Here is a 15,341-nt window from a genome sequence, read left to right on the forward strand (position 1 = left end):
TTGATTTCCTGTATTCACTTACGAGTCTGCCTCTCCTGGTTATTTGTTATGATTATGATCTTTGTTGAAGGTATTGTTCTCCTGAAATATGGATATGACTGGCCCATGAGTGAGAGCCCTCAGTCATGTATTTTCACTTGACAGTTCAGTTTTGGATTTTGCATAATGCATATTTTACAAGACTAGTTACTTCTTGTTTTTATTTCTGTAATTTAAGGGTCAAGGGAAATAGTTTATATTAATAGCTACCTGATCTAGTCAAGTTACTTTTTTACTTTTGACTAACTAACTGGGCTCATAATGTTTCCCCAGGACATTTATTTGATTTATTTTTAGGAATTTCTAAACATTACCTTGATATTTATTTTTGGGAACTCCCAAAGCATGTCTTCAAGGTGGTATGCAAACTCTGAAAATGAATCACACTTCACTGCAGAAAGACATGTTGTGTGAATTAAAGAGTTATTGGAGCAGTGGAGATTCTCCATTAGGAGACAACAGTGGCCCAACCTTGTTGGAGCAAGTGGAAGTTGAAGGGAAAGTTTCCTGGAGCATGGCATAGCTCTGGAAGTCTGACTGCCTGGCAGCAATGGCACTTCTCTGAATCACTACACTTCCTCTGTGAAGTGCCTTTTGCAATGCAGTTCTCTAAAAGCCTTTTTTTAAGATGTTGAGTTGAGATGCTGGTGACTGGAGTTCCCCTTAGAATCATTTGAATTCTTATGCTTCAGTTTGCAAAACGTACCAGAAATGTGATGGGTTAAAATTAACTCCACCACGTAGTTTCAAAATCTCAGCAACATAAACTAAGATGTGCTGACCTGCAAGGGCATCAATCTGTGCCCCTAAATCTCCACTGGTTGGCAGATGTGCTATTTAAGTGCTGTGGTGAACACTGAGAGGTCAGGGCTCTTCGGGGACTTTTGCTGGCGGTGCTGAGGACTGAGCTGTTCTGGACTGATGCTCAGGCCCAGGTGGAACATCTCTTCCACTGCATTATCATTTTGCATACTTCATTTTTTTCTATTTCTACTCAGTTCTCCCACGCTCAAGAGCACTGAGGTGTGACAAAGGTTATGCAAGTTTCCCTGGTCATGTCAGGATTGCATGCATGTTCCCGAATTTAACAACTCATCTCCTAAAGTCCTGGCTTAGTGTAAGACCTGGGTGCCTCATAAACTGCCTCTGTTTTGGTTTCCAGCTGAAGTGTCTGCAGTGGATGTCTGCAACAGATACTGGTCATGGCAATTCCCACTGGGTATGCCAGTGTAATAAGGGAGAATTCAAAATTAATGTCTGACTGCTAACAGACGGAAGAGTAACTCTTAAATATTCTTCCGTGAGTGTTCATCTTACTCTTGTTACCACTGTTGGTACTAGTATTTCCATTTCCTGCTCTGTAAAATATGTATTTATCTTGCAGGTGTGTCATGACTTTATTTAACAGCATCAGTCATTTTGAGAGCTGCTTATGAAGGAGGCTTTGTATTTGTACTATTTTCTTGTAATTATTTAATACTGAACTGTTTAGATGCTGGAGTTTTAACAGTGGAGAAAGGTGATGGCCAGGCACCTACAGCAGGTGCTCAGTGCAATGCAACCAAAGCCCAGCACCGAAGGCAGGTCTTCAATGTGTACCTGCAAGCTGAGCAGGAGACCAAAAAATAGCAGCTTCCTGGGAACTGGGTTTCACTTCAGGCTGACTGGGGCAAGGACAGCACTTGTCATGAAGGTCTCTGCACAGGCAGGCACCAGGAGTGAGTGCAAATTGAGGACTTCTGACCACTGAATCCGTGGGTTGGTTTGTCAAGGGGTCCCAGGAAATGGGACTCAGAAAAGTAAATGGAGAAGGTGGTTGTGGCACCTCCATATTACACATGAAACTGTGACTGCTATTTTTCTAAATGTCTGCTGGAAAATATTCAGGCATCTGCATGTCACTGAGGATTGAAATCACCTATCTGGATGTAAAGTCCCTATGGGTTTCCACTCTCCTTTAGTCTGATCAGTGGCTAAATGCTATTATTTCATTATGAGGTTTTGCTGCATTGCTGAGGAAATAAGGTTTTCAGTGCTCTGGGACAGAGGTAGGGTGAACGATGGCGACACCGACTGTCCTGTGGGTTTGGTTGCAGAGGGAAATGGACTTTGAAAAAGGAGGTCCCGGAAGGAGTCACAAGCATGGCTGATGTTGTGTTGGAGAAAGGAGGCTCCCAACGAGAAATGGGGTCATGAGCAAAGCTGATGGTGAATCTCTGCTGGGAAGGCTGGAGGGCCACTGCACTCCAGCAGGTTTTATCTGTAATGAGCACAGATCTCAGATATGGTCTGTATGAGCTCAGGTGACCTTACTGACTTGTGTTCAGAGGGTTTCACAGGTTTTTTTTCTGTAAATCCAGTTGTTAGACAGAAATGTCCACTTCTTTCTATAAAGATTACTACTGAAACACTTCCCTGCATCCCAGTCATTATTATATTTGTTGTAGCGAAACCAATTAAAATGTTTAGCAAATTAGTCCGTTAGGGTTTGTAGTATACTTTAAATGCTGCAGGAACATGACTTGTAGCTTACTAATTTTGAGGTTAACACAGATATGTACCACACAGACCACACGTCTCCATATACAGGGTTTTGTATTTATGTTAGCTGTTTAAGCTGACATTAAGAGAATTCTGTCAACTGCTTAAATCAGCATCAGCATCTATTTCTTGCACGTCAGGTTTAACCACACAGCTGTGACTTTCTGTGCGCAGATTCAGTGGACAAGTAGAGTGAGATGTGTTAAATGGCTTGTGAGTTATCTCACATGTTCTGTGTGCTGAGGGCTGGGATAACCCTGAGCCATGGCAGGCTTTGTGCAGGACCATGGCTCATAGGTGGACTCAGTGACCCAGTACCACACTCTGCAAAAGTCTTATTCATAAGAAGATACCTTGTAAGTAGAGAAAACAGGTCAATGGAGGAGCAGTGCAGCTTGGCCTCTCATCTTTTTCTCAGTCTGGGACAGGAGAGAAAAGCCTTGGAGACCCTCCAGAGCCTCTCTAGCAAAGACTTGCCTCCAACCATTATGGTTTACTCCCTTTTTCCTCTTTATTCTCTATGCCAGGTCTTCTGTGGTTCAGTTTTGAGCTTTTTGCTCAAATGCATATGGATAACCTGATGGGCTAGACAGAGTGAAGCAGAACTTTTCCCCAATCCATGGGTCCTCGACTCCCAACCTCCACAGTCATTTCTCTCATTTCATTCCCCCTCTATGTTTCCTTGTCCTATTTAATTACTTGCAGTCAGCCATGTAATGTCAAGCAGCCTCATTAAGTCTCATGTGATAATTCACAAAAAAGACAACTATTTTCCCTAAGACTCCTTGTGTTATCTTTTCCACACTCCTTTGTGGCTCTTTTTTGGGTATGAGTCCTTGCTAATAATAAATTTTCTAAAAGCCAGGAAGAAAGGACTGCAATTTTCAAGTTCTGCACAGACAGAAGAGGTGAGACATTTCTGCATTTCTTCATTGCGGCACTGTCTCAAAGTGCAGCCTCATTGCTACCCCCAGCTGCTCTCCGCGAACTCAGTATTCTCAGTACCTTAACTGGTACCTTTAAGCTTGATGTGACTCATTTGAGGCTGGAAGTGCTGCTGACACCATAGCTAGCAAAGCAAGAAGGATAAAACAAACCTGTGTGGCCAGCCCAAGCATGCCATGGAGCCCAGGTGCTGTGCTTGGCCACCCACTCTCACCAAGGCTGGACAAGAAGAAGGGTCAAAAAAACCCTTTCAAGAAGGGTTGACTCCAAATTATTTAATCTGCTAATTTGTGAAGATGAATCCGAAACAGAAGAGATGGAAGACAGTGGGTCAAAATGGGTTACACAAAATTAAGTAAACAGTATCATCTGTAAACATTATTTCTTTTAATTTATAGTTTTGTAATACTGAAACAATATTCTATAAATCTCAACAATGAATGCTGGATTTTAGGTACGAGCTGGGGATGAAGGATTTCCCAGTGCAGTCTGATTCCATCAAATACGAAGTTAAGCAGATTTGCTTTAACTTCAGGCAAACAAGTGGTCCTGCTGCAGAGGTTTGCCATCCCACAGATGTAAAGCACTGAGGAGAAAATGCTTTCAGAATAGACAGGGGTGGATATTAGGATTTGGATGTGAAGGGGTCCCTAAGAAGAACCCCTTCCTCTCCACATATAAATAAGATGTCTTAAATCTGTCCTAGAGCAAGTGTAGCTCATTTGAGTAGATGTTATGTACAAACCTGAACAATGTTGTAATTATGGTCACTCCATGATGCTGGTTTTGTCTTTTTTACACATAATTGCCTGTGGTGGAAACCCAGGTGGATGAGTCTGACCGCTTGCATGTCAACGTAACATAAAAAATCAATAAGGCAATTAGTAATACTTGAAAAGGTATGTGAAATGATGAATATTCTCCAACATATACCCATTTTCCAGTAACTTTTGTGTATTCTTAGGAAAATAAGGCAAGTTCTAGGACCTACACTCATATGACTTTGTGTATAAATACTGTTACCTGCCAGACTCTTCTCATGGAGAAGGAATGTGACCATGCACAGTAGTGTGACTAAAACCGATATTTATTACCTGTTGTGTGTAGTTGACATAAGTACCAATGGTATATCATCCAAAAAATAACAGAAGATTTTGCTGGAGCTTCATGAAACCAATGTTGCTTGATTTATGTTTAAAATAATGGACTCCACAGAGTGTAATAGAGAGGTTCTCACTGACCTTTGTAAGAGGAACATTTTCTGGGCTGTTTTCAGGGAAGCTTCTTAAAGTGGCAGTGGGGGAGTTCTCCTTTCTGTGGGTAGGACCAGTAGAGAATCTTCAGGCATAAAGAGTTACACCTCCATTTAGGGTGAGACAGCAAGCTAGCAAGGGGTCCCTGGGGGCATTTTAGGTTTTGAAAGATTGATGAAGTGCTTTGCAGGAAAGGATTCCCCTTGTGCTGTAGTTCTTTTATATTCTTTTCTGTTATTTCACTGGAGGCCAGATAACAGGCTTAATCCTGTTTCCATTTAAATGAATGATGAAAAACTTCCACTGACTGCAGGGAGAGCAGGGATTGAGCTTGATGTGTTGCTTTATGTTACAGTTACAATTGGTTGTCATGCATTAAATATTGCTCCTGGGATCTACATCCACGTTTCCATCATGGGGTTGTAGAGGGCTTCTTTGCTGCAGTTTTTATTGGCAGCAAAGTCTGGAGGCAAAGTTGCTGTATCCCCTGGAATCTGGATATGGCATTGCGAATAACCCCAGGGTAAGGCCCCCATGGCTGTATAGTTAAGTGTGTTCTTTTGTTATAAGTATAATTTAATTAATTTTGACTAATTAAGGAGCCCATGGCAATTGTGTGTTCCAAAATTCATCTGAAATGGGGACAACATTGAGTTCCAGACTTGCTGTGATGAAACCAGTGGTGTGCTCTTGCTTACTTTAGTACAGGGAGGCTTGCAGCGACCAACAAGGCCTGAGGAGAAGGACCTGATGTCACGCTGTCTTGAGTGTGACTCTCCCAGGGACCGTGTTTTCTGGGAGCCCGCAGGCTCACTGGGCAGGGGGTTGCTATGGCCCTAGGCAGCTGATGCTTCCTCCACCTCTGGAGCTGGAGGTGGCACAAGACACCTGGTAGCACAGGCTGGTGGGCACCATCCAGCCACAGGACTACACCAGAGATTATTTTTATTCATTCCACTTCCACATGGCAAAGCTAACCCAGTGTACCTGCCTTTTAGCTGGTGCATTTCTCTCCCATCTGTGAATCTGAGGCAGAGTGAGTGTCCCCAGGCATGTCTGAAGGATTCAGGCAATGCTGCCGCCGCTGCCAGTCTGCAGCTCTTGCACCAGTTGAAGGATTAGGCAGGCTGGAGTGAGCTCAAATCCCTCAGCTGCTAGTGTCAGATATGGAGAAGCTGCCACGAGACATTAGCTTACCTTAAAAAAAGGGATGGAGAGGTATTTGCTGGGTAAGTGCATCAGCAAAGGTGCAGCTGTTTCCGGGTATCTTGCATAACAAAGCAACAGCAACTGGTGGATCAGCTTGATTTTAAAAATTCTGAAGAACATAAATAAAATAATGTTTAGTCTTTCTGATCTGAATATATTACTCCAGTAACAATCTAGCTGTTTCCATGCGACATGATAAAAATACACTTTATTCTGAATTTTCTTACCTTGCTCTTTATAGAGATGTCTGCCAGCATTGTTGCTCCCTCTGTAAATGCTGTGAAGTTTTCAGGCTCTTACCCACAGCCTGGAGGAGGTTTGTGGGCTGCCTGGGGACTGTAAAAAGTGACTGATAAAATAAGCCAGCGTCAGTAGGCTCTAGTGTACAATGGGGGATGCATATTTTTGAGACCCACAAATCAGAAAATATTGAAAATTGCTGCTGTAATCTATCCAGATCTTCTTAATACTTACAGTAACGTGCTCCCTTTCATTAAAAAGATGACAGTGATGGGATCAGGTGGGTTTGGCTTTGCAACGGTTGGTATAATTTACAAGTGGTGTAATTTGGTGCTGTGGCAGTGGGGGGGATATGGTTTAGCACCACCCAGGAGCTTCTCGTGTATTTTGTGTGCGAGGCATTACTGAGGCAAAATCAAAGCAAAGAAGTATATGCAAGAGAAGGAATAAAAGGATTTGTGTGCAAAGTGGATTACCACTTGATATTGCATTGCCAAAAATTATTTAATATGGCTTGGGCTAAGGAAGGGAGGTATATATAAATATATATAGGTCTAAAATTAATAGGACAGTCATGAACTTAAGATCTTCGCAGGACATAAATCCTAACATTTTTATGTAGGCCTAACATGCAGTATTTGCTTGTTGGATATCCCTGTTGTTACATTGGAAGATCTCATATCTCCAAAATTTGGAGGATTCTTTTTTTTCTTCATCGGAACTCATATTTCCTCTGGTATAAGAAAAGTGGCTGGGAAGTCAGGAGAGTGGGAATGGAAGTCCTGATCAGTATTGACATGTCACCTCAACAGTACTTGCCAGGGGCATTTCTTGCACCTGAAAGGTGTGTTTTAGCATTAATCTAGTATATGTACATTAGTCACAAATATGCAAGCAAGAGGTAAAGAACTGATGAATTTCTGTGAATCTACAGGACAAAAATAGTTCTATATTAATGCTATACAAAATAATGGCAGACATTCATGGATTCCCCTTTCTCACTTTCTTTGCAACTAGGATGAAGGAAAAAAGAGTTCCTGTGTGTTTTGTACCGTGTATTCTTGGACTTCTAAGTGCGTCACTGGGTCTGGGTATTAGGCGTCAGCTGGATTAACATAATTGATTTCTTCAGTTTACCTAACGTGGCTTTTGGTTCAAGGTCTGCTTGCTTCCAGTTTTAAATGTGTAACTCAGCTGTGGATGTCACATTTATTTTGCCAGTAAGCTGTAAAATATTGGTAAGTTTTCACACAAATGTGAAAGACTTCACTTGCCAATAAGTACATAAAATAAATGGAGCATTCATACTGTTGGACAGTTTTCATAACATTTGTGTGATACAAGTTATTCCTTGGGGCCTAATATTTTTATATCAAATAGATTATCAGTTCAAAACAGCAGCATACTGGATGTTTTTTTAAGTCTATGAACACATACATGCCAGCTTTAACAGGCAGATTGCATTCAAAGGATTAGCAGATCTCTTACAAAACATATGTTGTAAGTAGTTCTGATAATTTCTGTTGTCTTTTTTCCTTTAGATATTTTCCGTAGTATGCAGCAAATTCACTGGGTTTTTTTCCTAATTTTGGTTTTTTTGCTTTTCAGTGAACAGAGTATTTGCCAAGCCCGGGCTTCAGTTATGGTCTATGACGATACCAGTAAGAAATGGGTGCCAATCAAACCTGGACAGCAGGGATTCAGCAGAATCAACATATACCACAACACGGCCACTAACACCTTCAGGGTAGTTGGAGTTAAACTGCAAGATCAACAAGTGAGTAACTGTATTGAATTTCCTGTAAATGAAACTTTGATCTCTTTTGATACCATCAGTTCTATACTTAATGCAGTATAGCAACATTTCCTGCTCCCTGCAAGGTACCTGCTTACTCCAGTCATTCAGATTTTGTATAAATTTTTTGTGCACAGAATGTATCATAATTTACTGCTTATTTGCAAACAGAACTTTTGGTAAATGCCAGAGAGATTTTAATGCTATTCTTCCCCCTCCATTTTTGCTTGTGAAATTAATCTTACTTTGTTCTGCAGGTTTTGCTCTCAGCTCCGCCAAACTTATTTTTTGCTTGTTATTAATACAATATATAAAAAGAAAAAGAAATAAATCGTTCTGCACTGACTTCTTTACAAAGTGTGATTGTTACATTGCTGTGATAAGTAAGTAGTTCCTCATAATGCATTTTCAATTCCTAGGTGCACACTGTGATCTGATTTGCAGCAGCCTAAGTCCGCAGGACCTCCTTGGGTATTATGGGGGTTATATGGGATTTAGATAATCAAAACTGGGATCAGACCCCCATGGGCCACCAAAGCACGGTGCTCAGTCCGGGGCTGCCATGGCGTGGCTCCGGGCAGCCTGGGTTGTGGGTGCACCAGGAGGTGCATGTCATCAGAAGCTCCATTACCAAATGTCGTGTTTAGACCCTAAAATAACAAAAATTTACTAGGGTGGAGTAGCAGTGCCCTACCATAGTGCCATTTGCATTTTAGAGCAAAAATTTCAGCATCAGGGACTCCCTCTGTGTGTTGGCGTGAGGCCGGTACGGCAGTGACAGCTCAGCCTGCCCAGGCTACCCACCTTCCACGCTCACCTTGAGCCCTCAAACTGGCAGAAGACTCAGGAAAAAGTGGGTGATTGATTTTCTTTTGGTTCAGAGAGTGGCGTTGCCTCCTGGGAGGATGTGATGAGCACCACAGCCAGGGTGAGATGAGCAAGGGCAGGGCAAGCCAAGCCAAGCCAAGCTGGAAAGCAGGAGCCGGGGCACCACCACCTCTCAGCTGCCACAAATGTTGAATTGACTGATCAGCTCATGGAAATGTAGATGATGTCCCTCAGCTGTCAGCTGTAATGATGCTTGGGCCGACTGGAAAAGTTAGTCAGGTTGCTTACTGGAAGTGTTAATGACTTTGTTACACTGTCCATATACACAGTCATCATTTTGAAGAAGAAAAAGCAGAATAGAAGTAGGTGGGACTTTGGAGAACATTGGTTTTCAGCAACTTGCAGTGCATTTTTGAAACATCAGCCATATTTTTTGTCACCGGTTTTATCCTTCTCAGTAGAGCAAAGGCAATGTATTAATGTAGTTCCATTTCAAAAATAGAAAATATTTTCAAAAATAAATGAAATACACTGACTTCTTAGTTGTGAAAGCCAGTACTGTTCTGTAACAGTCCGTGCTAGTTGTTTAATTTACATAGCCAGCAGGTGAATATAAATTATTTTCATGTTACTGCAATCTAAGATGGGTCTGAATAGCTGGTGTAAAACAAGCAAAAGTCATAAAGTCATAATGTAAGGAGAGAGTATGTACCAGAGGTCTGTCTTAATCAGAGTATACAATTTAAAGAGTAAGGTATATTGTGTTTGCTTGCAAATGTTCCTGCTTATGAAGAGGCTGCATACCATCTAAAAATCATCTCAATTCAGAAGGAAACAGGTAGAAGATTATATTTTTCTAGAGTTTAAAGATTAAAAATCCTCCCTCAAACAAACAAAAAAGTACACATTACCTTAGTCACTTAAAACTATCTAAATGAAAGTATTCACCTTAAATATGATTACAAAACTCCAGTATTATGTATAAAATAAATTCAAGGCAGCGTAGCATAGCAGGATTAAAAAAAAAGTTCTGAAAGTCTCAAGATTCACAATTTAATATATTTTATATGAATCTCACATGGAATCATAAGCTTGCTAAGCTTGCTAAGTATTTGCATTTAATGAGAACAAAAATGAATTTCAGTTGAAATAATTCTCTGTACAAGCCATTTCATGCTTACTCTCAGGCTGTGCTAAATCACACTGAAATTGATGTTTTAGTAAAAGCTATTGCTTTTCCAGGAAAGCCATACCTTTCCGAAAAGGACTGATCTTCAGCTAATATGTGATTTGGCATATAATGAAGCTAATGAACCTACACAGGTTTCCAAGAGTTGAGAAACTAGTTTAAAATATGTAACACAACAATACCATGGAGGAACAATTTTAAGTTTTATTACACACTGTTTGGCAAGGTGCAGACTAGAGTAATCATCATGACTTCACCTGTCTGCCTTTAATGTTTCCCTTTTAATTTTTGTTGGTTTATATTACACCTCTCATAATCTAATTTTCATCCTCTTTTTTTTTTTTTTTCATATCTTCTTCTGTAGACTCTTTGTTCTTCGTCTAGCTGCCTTTCTGTTTTCTAGCCCTTTTTTGGTGCATGATACTGTCTTCTCATTCTGCTTACCTTATCTGTGTTTGTCTTCTTCTCTAGCTGACGGTGTCTAAAAAGCTCACCGCAAAGAAGTATGGTTTTTAGAGTGGCAGAACTTGAGCATCATTCTCACCACCAGGAAGTGGTCACCAGACCTCTTTTTCTCCTTATGTGTCAGGGTGACGTGCTCATTGCGTGCTTGCATGCAGCAGCAGTGCTAAGTTACAGACCAGTGGTACATGAGTTCCCCTTCCTGCTCTGCACAGACGTGCACATTTGCATAGACTCATGCTGGCATGAGTGGTAATCTTCAGAAAACCAGAAGTAGGCTTTTGAAGCTTTGAAGTAGCCACAGAGGCCAGAACTGGTTTGAAGCTAAGGTGAGATTGGTATTCAAATAGCTTGATATCATGAGCTTTGATGTTTCCTTGCAGCCTTCATTTTCTCAAAGCCCAACAGTTTCAAGCGAACAGTTTGCCCCCGTGTTGTGACTTGCCAGCTGTTATTGTAACCTAGCCTGTTGTAAAGGTGAAGTGTGTCAGCTTCAGTCACCATGTAAGTTCACCAAGCTAAAAACATAGAAGTGGTCCATCTCTATGGCTTAGCTGACAAGCAGTGGCTCCCCAGTTCAGAGTCCTGATGAACTGAGGGTTTGAAATCATTATTTTATATCAAGTGATTTCAGCCCATCGTGATCTCATCACCAAAAGGCATGTGTTGAACAAATAGGCGGGGAGGAGGGTGCAAGTCAAAAGTGAATCATATCTCCAGAGGGTTTGGAGTTGATGTGGCTAAGAAGTGAATGTAAAAACAGGGCCTTGAGGAAGGTGGGATGTTTTACATTTGAGCCTAAGCCAACACTGAAACAGGGGCAGCATTCTTGGGATATAAAGTAAACCACATTTTTTGAAAAATAAAGAACCAATTAATCACTGCTGTAACTCATTAGAAGTGGGTCAGGTTTGGGCCTGCTTACAGAAATAAAGAATCTGGCCTCAACTGCAGCAGTTTTTAGCTGCTACACCATATCCTCCCTGTTTTAGCAATCATATGACTGCTCCCCATGAGAGGAGTCTGAGCGCTGGCGGTGTGGCAGATGCCGTGCTGATAACAAACTTCTGAACTATTTCATACTCTAGAGAGACAAGCAGATGTCTTGTTCTGGTTCAATAAGCAAAAGTATGGGCGGTAAGACTTGTGTGGGAGCTCTTCCCGTGATCTTGGTTGTGGTTACACCTCAGATGTGGTCCTGAGGCCCACTTGATCCCTTCTAGCCCCATTCCTGTGAGTCCTGTCAACCACCACCATCATCGCTGCTGGCAACTTACAACTCATCAGCCTACAGACTGCAGTCAAAGGGAAGGGAAGGGCTGCTTGGTTTTGAGCTTTTTAATAGATCCCAAAATTTCCTGCCTGCCACAGAGAGCCTACACATGAAACTGAGATGAAAGAGTGAAGGAGAGTACCAGGTAGAAGTGAAGTAAATCTTTTTTTAACTTTATAGTGATGGGAACATTGAAAGGTGTCAACATATTAATACTATGCACAAATGATCTATGAAACTCCTTGCCACACAAGATCATTGAAATCCAGACTTTAACAGGGTTCAAAACAACGCAGACGTTTATATCAGTAACAAGACTACTTTGTTTCAGGATAGAAAATACTAAAAGGGGTTGGAAAAGAAAAAAATAGACACATAAAATACCATGTTTCAGCTTTTAACACAAACTCTGGATGAAGAATTATAGGAAGAACTGTTTCTTATGGATAAATCCATTACTTATTGCTGCAAAACTTTCAGTAAGTTTCTCCAGTTCACCTATTACACACTACAACTGAAGATTAAAAGATGAACTGTTGGTCTGCTCAGCAAGGTGGATGCTATCTTACTGACATAGGAAGCTTTAGAGTAAAGATCCCTTAGAAACACCTGTAAAAAAAGAAACAACAACCTATGCTCCAAACAGGGAGACCTTCTTTATTTTAATTACTGCTCTGAAGCACTTGGTTATCATCACATGCCTTGCAGAGCCTCCACACCATCTGTACAAGATACCTTTGTGCACGCATTCTTAACAGTAGGAGAACACCTTCTCTTTTTTCTTTTTTCTAGAAACGTTAGCCAAAGGAGATAAAACGAAACTATGTATCATTTCCCAGTTTTAAACTCTCTGTTTTAAGTTTGAAGACAAGGTATTACATCCTGATGATTACTGAATGTCAACATTCAAATTCTGTCTTTATTCAACTGAAGGGATCAAACCCTCAGAACAGAGTGGGTTCTCTGAGTTCCTTGGGTCAGTGTTCTGGGAAAGCAAATTTTGAACAGCTTACCTGACTTCTATTAAACGATTTTTGGCATAGGTTTTTACGATTTCTGTCTTTCATTATACAACTGCACTACACCCTCTGGTGCTTTTTGGACTTCAATAGTGCTGTACTTTGAAACAGAAGATTCTTTTAGTAGGTGAGAAGTATTCACTTTGCAAAGCCTGGTAGAAGCTCACAGTCTTTCTAAACATTTCCTCAAAGATACTGGCTGTGCCTTCCCGTGGTTAAGCTACTCAGAAGTGGTTGGAAGACTTAAAAATTGATACCTGTTAAGACTGTTTGGTTAGTCATCCAGGCATGAGTCTACTTGGTGCTCCAGAGACTCATTGAGTGTGAGCAACAGTACAGGCTCTCCCAATGCTCAGTGGTAGAATGGGGCTGATGTCACCATTTTTCTAGAGAAAAGGGCTATCTAAGCTGTCAGCTATAAGAGTGAGTTCATGGCTTTGCTGTGACCGGAGCGATGAGGTTTCCACAATGTTCTGGTTGGTGTGGGTGGCTTCCCATGCAGCATGCTGGTGATGCGGTTCCCATTTTCAGGGGACCAACTCTTGGGAGCCTGTGTACCAAATGTAGGCTGCCTTGCATCTCCCTTTGGATCACAGGTCAGGATTGTCTCTATGAAATGTGGCAAAAAAAGCAATGTAGGTCTGACTGCTGTCCAGTGCATTTACATGGAAAGTTAATAATGATGTTGGTTTGAGAGCAACGCTTGGACCAGATACCTGATGTTCAGTAACCATCAGGATAATTTATGCCTAGAGCTAGACCAAGTATTCAAAGACTATTTGCTATGTCACTGTTTAGTGCTGGCTCAAGTAAGTAAATGCATTATAGAAATAGAGCATATATGTAATTATCTACTGGTGTAGTGGCTTCTTTGCTAGTTTCCATAATTTTTTATATATTAATGTAGTATAGTTATCAGACATCTGTTAACTATCTATATCAGTGAGACAATGTCATCCTTCAAAAACAGGAATGTGTGAGAAGCAATTTGCTCCTTATGTATTAGTTGCTCATCTAATGTTTTTCTGCCAGTTTAAATTGGCAATCCACTGAAAAATCAAAACTCAGAGCTAGGAGTCATTCATCTTTGAAATTAGTTTTAAAACTCTGCTTTTATAATTTAGAAGAATTGTCAGTCATCTAGCAAAAGTACTGTTAATCTAATTAAATATGTTGGAGTTTTTAGATGCAGTAATAGTACTAACAGAAAACTTTCCAAAGTGATGGTCAATGAGACTGCAAAAAAGATGTATTGGTAGGTTTCCTGGTGTGTGGGATCCACCTGTAATAATAAATACTGTGTACGGCATCTATTTGTTACTTCCTCTCTGTTCCCTTGTATTCAGTTTTTGCTCCCATCTTACCAAGTCCCGTATGGTAACACTCACACTAAGAGTGAGCTCCTGGACAGCATGCACCAAGGTCCCTCTTCCTACTCCTGTATACCAGTGTCCAGGCTGCCTAATTTACAGATGAGCCATACAAACTAGTTCGATGGAGGATTTCCATTGATTGGCTTTCAACAAGGACCAGAAATTGTGGGATTGTTCTGGCTCTTTATAAAACTCCAGGCAAAATAACTCCATTTGTAGAGACAATCTTGAATATTCAAAACCAGATTTGCTATATTTGAATAATGAACTTTGGACTTTCCCTGCTCATAATTTTAAGTTTCTCTGTCCCCAATTTCCTTCTGCCCTCAGCCTGTGTGGGCTGATTAAGAGGGAGCCTCCGTTTCCTACTCCTCTGTTTTCAACTGCACTGTGCCTGTTTATGAGAATAATTGTGATCCCTTCTGTTGGCATTTTGTTTCTTATATTTGTGTCACAACAAAGTGCCATTGTCAGTCCACAGATGGGTATCTCAGGGGTGCTGTCTGTGCCATGGGTCCTTCTGGTGTATTAGTGGTGCATGAACACTCCTGCCTCTTCACCTTCAGCTAGAGCAGCTTACACTTTTAACATTGGAGGTTTCTAGTCAGATCCCAGGTGTACTGTGTCCCACATGCCCTGCCCAAGGACAAACAGGGCACTGTATTTAGCAGATTAAATCAAAACATACAGAAACACCCTTCTGCTGCTGTCACCCCTTACCTGGAAATTATAGCACGTACAGCAAGGGAGGAGGTGGAAGAGGAGATATTTGGTTGTCTGCTTTTGTCATTGCCTGTCTGATTCTAGAGAAAAAACTTTCACCATAAGAAGCTGATGGTGATCAGGTGCATGGGAGGAGAAAGGAGAGCCGGGTAATGAGTGAAACAGTTACCTGCGGTAGGGCAGAGTTAGTCCCAAGAGCTCTCTCTGGCTTTTTTTCTGACAACTGTGCATGATCATCCCCGAAAAGATGGTAACAGCTGCTGGCACTGGCTCCTGACATCTGTCTGCAGTATCTGTGCAGCTGTATCCTGAGGAGGTGCTGTAGAAAACACAAACAGGTAATAGATTTCGCAAAACTAGCTTACAAGTCCTCGAGGCTGAATTGAACTGTTGTAAATCTCACCCCCAGATGTGGGTCTTCTGTCATCGAAATACACACTGCCTTTACCATA

The 15,341-nt window shown here is 41.2% G+C and overlaps 1 protein-coding gene across 7 annotated transcripts in view; it reads left to right on the plus strand.

Annotated features, from left to right (window-relative positions):
• The window catches only part of EVL (Enah/Vasp-like), a 159,070-nt gene that overhangs the window by 73,413 nt on the left and 70,316 nt on the right, over nt 1–15,341 (plus strand). For all 7 annotated transcript variants that reach the window (XM_074825099.1, XM_074825103.1, XM_074825102.1 and 4 more), the window contains exon 2: nt 7,836–8,004. In XM_074825099.1, the coding sequence (XP_074681200.1) occupies nt 7,836–8,004 (169 nt within the window). The remainder of the gene's footprint in view (nt 1–7,835; nt 8,005–15,341) is intronic.

The sequence above is a fragment of the Strix aluco genome, chromosome 4, assembly GCF_031877795.1.
Source record: "Strix aluco isolate bStrAlu1 chromosome 4, bStrAlu1.hap1, whole genome shotgun sequence".
NCBI classification, from domain to species: Eukaryota; Metazoa; Chordata; class Aves; order Strigiformes; family Strigidae; genus Strix; species Strix aluco.